The 6,172-nt window shown below is 35.4% G+C and overlaps 1 protein-coding gene across 2 annotated transcripts in view; it reads left to right on the top strand.

The window, feature by feature from the left end:
* GPHN (gephyrin) overlaps window positions 1-6,172 on the top strand; it is a 333,104-nt gene that overhangs the window by 211,842 nt on the left and 115,090 nt on the right. Inside the window, exons 7-8 of one of the 2 annotated variants that reach the window (XM_068397488.1) lie at window positions 4,361-4,633; window positions 5,916-6,023. In XM_068397488.1, coding sequence (XP_068253589.1) covers window positions 4,361-4,633; window positions 5,916-6,023 — 381 coding nt within the window. The remainder of the gene's footprint in view (window positions 1-4,360; window positions 4,634-5,915; window positions 6,024-6,172) is intronic. The other variant, XM_068397489.1, reaches the window with a different exon arrangement.

The raw sequence follows: 6,172 nt of genomic DNA, 5'->3' as shown, positions 1-6,172 counted from the left end.
CATCCCTTGACAGGACAAGGGGCAATGGGTGCAAGCTGGAGCACAGGAGGTTCCACTTAAATTTGAGGAAAAACTTCTTTACAGTGAGGGTAACCAAACACTGGAACAGGCTGCCCAGAGAGGTTGTGGAGTCTCCTTCTCTGGAGACATTCAAAACCCGCCTGGACGCGTTCCTGTGTGATATGGTCTAGGTAATCCTGCCCCGGCAGGGGGATTGGACTAGATGATCTTTCGAGGTCCCTTCCAATCCCTAACATTCTGTGATTCTGTGATTCTGTGATTTTACAAAAGTGCATTGAAATGCATATTCATATAAGTGAACGCACCATTACGCTCAGTCAGGGACGATACAATTCCAGTCTGATTGAATGTACTGTGTGACTAGGACAGCATTACATGTAGTGCAAGAGAGCGCTCACTGTAGCAGGCAGTGCTAATGAAGAGTCTGATGGTCTCTTACGCTTCCTCCTTCTTGTCTAGTCAGCCTGTACCTGATCCCTGTGTTGTCTACAGCTTTCAAGAAAGTGTTCTTTTTTTTACACAGAAGTAAGAGGAAGGCCTGGTGTATGGTAGAACTTGCTGGAGTATGAAGAATATTCCCAATTTTGGTCAGCAAGAGGGGAAAAAAAGGAACATAATTTTTAAGAGTTTGAGGATTTTTTAAATCTTTTGGATATAGGTATCAGACTTTAGACCATTTATACAGCTTATTTTCTTACTGCATTTTGCACAATTTGGATTGGGAAGTTAGGCTTTATGTTTTTATTCATGCTTACTTTCTGACTGTAGAGCTGAGAGAAACACGATTAAACACCAAGAGGAAACTTTTTTTTTTGTGTGTATTAGTAAGGCTAGATCTTTCCAGTTCTCTATCTGGCTGATAGATCCAGAAAAGCAGCTTTCTCCACACAAATACTGTTAAGCTGAGTAGTGGACTGTACACCCTGATATAAAACTGCTAAGGTAGATCCTCCATCAATCACAAGAACGTATATCTCCAGGGCTCAGACTGTGCCAGTGGCCTTGTTAAAAAATGTCTTTACCTCTGGCCTCTAACTAGTGCATACCTGGTAGTTTATCAACGTCTTCTGAAGCAGTAGTACCCAATCACAGAGGAGACAGTACTAATGTGTTTGGCAGCACAGCCCTGAAGTCACTGTTGCTTGAAAGACTTAATGTCTGGAGATAAATAAAGAATGTTTATATGGGCTGTCACTTGGAAGTTGAAGAGGAAATGTTTTGAATACTATTATCTTAAGCAGCCATCACAGGTTTTCAGATACATTGTCTACACATTTCAGGTCAAGGACCCAGTAAACCCTTCTATGATTCTACCATTCCTTAGAGCCTTTTTAGGAAATCTAATGAGACTCTGTAATTGAAAAGAAATTAAAAAGCCTTCAAAACATGCAACAAGCATTGGAGGATGGTGGGGCAGGAGTATACCTACTTGAAAGTCGTCCAGTTATGAGTGGGAAGTCATATGTATGTACGTGTATTTAACATAGCTGTGGGCCCCACATTTTAGAGAACTAGTGCACCAGTAAGAAGATTTTTTCGGAAGTCAATACTTCTTTTGTTGAATTATGAAAGAGATGAAATAGCCTACAATCTCTAATGGTTTTTGTTGTGTTCAGTAGAACTGCTAACATGGTAGATACAGAAAAAATTGTCATTTTCTGCCCTGACGCACTCAGACTATGAAGACAGGTAAATTGTAGGAAGAGGATGAGGAAAAGAAATGAAAAAATGTTAATAAGTACTTTAACAATAGTTTTGATATAAAGTAAGTAATAAAAAAGGTAATTCTGCTGGAAAAGAAAAAATATCATATGATTTTGTTATACAAGCAAGCTTTTTATAAATTGATGATTTATTTGTTCCTGTCATGATGATACTCTGTTCTGTCACGATTTATTTTAATATGAAACATCTTTAAAGTATCATATTTCAGCACAGATTTTTAAGATAAATAGTAGAGAAAATTGTTTCATAACAGGCTGGATCTCAAGAACCAAATAAGACAGGTCGTTACCAGGAATTTCTCTCATTTCTCTCTTTTATGACTTGCTAATTTCCTTTCTGTCGTATTAATACAATCATATAAGCAGCTTATATAAAGCCATGAAATTGCAGCAGTATACATATTTCATTAATAAAATATTAAAATATTAATAGAAAATGGCAGCCGTGTAAATGCTCCATCTCAAAAATGGACACAATGCATGCCAAATGTGTTTTCTCCGGAGAACATTTGTGTGGCATGTGCCACTGAATCAAGATCTGTAGAATACTTCCATTTTTGTGTTGTTCTGGTCTGTTTTCTTTTCTTTTAGCCTTGCAAAAGATATTTAATGTTATGAAAGAGGGCAAAGTGTGAAATTACCAGATGCTCATTGAAATCATTTGGTCTATGGCAATTTTCATAATTGTACTAACAATTGCTAAAGAATGAGTTTTACAAATAGCATGAGCTTTTAGAGTACTTGCTGGGAACCTATTCATCAACAGTCAAGCCAACAAGGCTTTATTTCAGTGGTAGGAGTAGGGAACATGATTCTCTAATGAGTTAATCATTTAATGTACCTTTTCATGATTATTGGTCAGTTTACAGATTGTTGTCCTTGTTTATAACTTACTTGAGGTCTGCTTTTTTACTGAAGTAATGCTGGTTGTATACTTCAGTACTTTAAACCATTTAAAAAATAATACTGTGGAGGCACAATACTCTGAGGATTGCAGTTACATTAGAAGTTATAATTCTTTATTAAGTTTACAAATATATTTTAATATATATTCATTATATACAACATCTTACGCTCATCCAGTTTACTCTAGTTCATTAGAGTGCCAAATTGAATGTTTAAAGAATTTATAAACGTATGAAGTAGTCTGACTTTTCATTGTTCTTAAAGGAGCGACTGGAAGGTGGGTTCTTATTTAGAAGCTTTGAGGAAATACAATGCTTGTGAGTCATGTTTTTGACTTGCAAAGTGGCTTATATAAACTCTAGTAATTTCTGATGGACTGTTTGCTCTTTATTTTGTTTACATAGTCATTTTTATTTATTGAAAATATTTGTTACAGTATCTATTTACACAGCGTTTACCAGTATTTATTTTTTGGATACTCTAAAATGTTGGAATACAGTTTTTAAAATCTTCCTTGTGCTTGAAACAAAACCAGAAATGAAGTGCAACAAAAGAAATAATGTCAGCTTTCTCTGTCAACTTGTATGTTCCCTAAGTGCACTGCCATGGCAATTCATTCTTGTGACCCTGACATTATTTTCCAGCAATTTAATGTTTATATGCAGTCTGCTCAAATGATATGAAGAAAACTCTTTACTGAGGTGCCTGGGTTGGAGGATGAGAGACATTAGTCATAAATTGAAGAAGGTAGCGGGATAAAAAGAAAAGAAAAAAAATAATTTTGAGGGTAATTAAGCATTAGAACAGGTTGTCAAGAAGGGCTGTGGAGTCTCTCTTCTTGAATTTTTTTCGAGACTTTTCTGAACAAAACCCTAAGCAACCTGTCTGAATTTAATATTGACCCTGATCTGAGCAGGAGGCTGCACTGCGTGACCTCCTGAGGTTCCTCTTTGACTGGATGAAATACTAGCATAGTTTAGCAGCAGAGGTAGCTATGTCTGTGTATGCCTCTTATGGAACAAGAGCAGTTACATGGCATCTGCATTTTTGCTTTCTCCTGCCCTATAAAATAAACTTTCTAATTGGTTTTAAGATCATAGAGCAAGGAGAGGTTTGAAAAATAGATTATTTATGAACATTTTTTCTGACTTAAATAAAATTATAATGACATCAGTGTAGTTTGTCATTCTTCCGGTATATAGGATAAGTCCATGAATAAAAAAGGATATAATTATATAAAATTATAATTATGGAAACCCTTATGAATTGTTCTCTAATTGTGAAGGAACATAATAAGAATGATTTGAAGATAATATCCCTGCAGGGATAGAGTTAATGTTTTTATTCTGCATTTTTGTAGCATTCTGCCAACTGCTTTGAAGTGGTTTCTGTATTACATATTCATGAAAATTTAACTCTTGTTTTCTGAAGTTTTAATCCAATATTAGCTTAATTACAGTTGTCCTGTTGTACAACTTACTATATTTGCATGAAAAAAGGCAAAAATGTATAGTATAGTCCCTAGTTCTGGTTCTGAGTTTGTTTTTTTACCCTGTATGAGCAATTGCATAGGGAATTTAAGGTTTCATTTGTAATCGGGTGAAAAGGTACATCTAAATGCTGAATATCTTTTAAGAGTAAATCTGAAAAATCCCTATTTACTTCTGCAGGTAACTTTTCATAGTCATTTCTCTTCTTCTTGTGCATAGGAATGCTTTCAGTTTATACTGCCAGCCCTACCTCACGCCATTGATCTTTTGCGGGATGCCATTGTAAAAGTGAAGGAGGTACACGATGAACTGGAAGATCTACCTTCACCACCACCACCTCTTTCTCCTCCTCCAACCACCAGCCCTCACAAACAGACAGAAGACAAAGGAGTACAGTGTGAGGAAGAGGAGGAAGAGAAGAAGGATAGTGGAGTTGCCTCAACAGAGGACAGTTCTTCTTCACATATAACGGCAGCAGCCATTGCAGCTAAGGTGAGTTTGGTTTGTTTGCCTAAGAGACCCTTTAGTTTCTATCTCAGGTATTTTCCACCAATATTCATTTTTGCATGTTAAGACTATACATTGATGTCTGTGTGGTCAAACAGATGTATTTTTAAGTATGTTTTGTAGAAATATAACTTCATAAAAATATATGAATACTGTTTCGGTCAGTGATCTCAAATTTCAGTGGGAGATATATTGTTTAGTATCTTGATGATAACATGCATTTTTATGATACCATTCTGGTATGACAGACTATTTTTAGTGGTGGTTTGGTTTTTTTTTTCAAAGTACTCACATGCCTGAACATGCAGTCCAGTAGGTGGTATGTTAAAGAATTGCAACAAAATTTTCTAAGCCATAATATCTATTTTGAAAAGAAAATGTTGATTTCTAAAAACATTGATTAAAAGTATGACAGATAGGTAGCAGGTTAATTGATAAGCTATCCAGACTACTGTATTCAGGTGTGCATGCCTGCATAAGAGATGTGAAGTTCTGCCGCAAAACTAAATGTCATCACATTGTCTTTATAGCCTTGTTTTAACCAGTAATCATAGATCAACATTACTCAAACAAAAATAATAAATTTGAGAATACAAAAGGAAAAAATTAGATAACACTTGCAAATTGTTTCAGTTCAAGTTTTAAATATTTTCCAAAGAAATACCATATTATTTGAAGCCATATATAAATATCTATCTCATTTTTATGTCTTCAGTTTTCAAATAGAAAGACAATATATTCCTATGTGTTTGGAAAGGTTTTCTTTCAAACTGCTTTGTTCTATATTTACTCCACAAATTGTACTTTTAATTCCTATTATGGGAATTGAAAGTCTAAGTAACTCAAAATTATATTAAACAATTTCTAAACCAAAGCAGCAACATTCTAACTCCAGAAATGTGAATTCAGGTCTGAGACATCTTGACATTTCTAAGACAGCTGCAGCTGGAGATGATCTCCTCATGTACAGAAAATGCTGATTACATATATCTTTACAGAGATGAATTAAGGTAATTATCACTTGCGAGTTTCAGTTTTTATTAATGAAAATTTTAAATCGATTAATTTCTTTTGATATAGGCAAAGATAAATAATATGTGCAATTTTTAAAGGCAGAAAATACCTGAGGGGTAAACTGGCTGTGTTCATATGAGCTTGGCATTTCAGTGTCACACTTGTTTTCACCTCATTCCCTTTCGGTCATTTGCTTGTATATTTTCATGTTTTCCTGTCACTGTATTCATAGCTGTTATGTGTTGTGCATTAGAAACATCCATCCTACACCAGTTCAGCTCTTATCATGGCAAAAGGTGAACAGCCCATCCCTGGTCTCATCAGTTATTGCCATCAGGCAGCAGGCAGTGCAGGAGAACCGGTAAGAGACACTTCCAAGAGGCTTTTGCACTAACAGTAGCTAAAAATACACTGCCTGCCTCCTAGTCTTCTGTGTGAACAGACAGTGTTATTTATTTTCTTGTAACAAAGACACATCAGTGCTATCTTTTAGAGAACATGCTACAGAAA

The sequence above is a fragment of the Nyctibius grandis genome, chromosome 4 (assembly GCF_013368605.1).
Source record: "Nyctibius grandis isolate bNycGra1 chromosome 4, bNycGra1.pri, whole genome shotgun sequence".
Lineage (NCBI taxonomy): Eukaryota > Metazoa > Chordata > Aves > Nyctibiiformes > Nyctibiidae > Nyctibius > Nyctibius grandis.
Note: the sequence above shows the minus strand (reverse complement) of the source record. Positions and strands in the feature narration are given on the sequence as shown.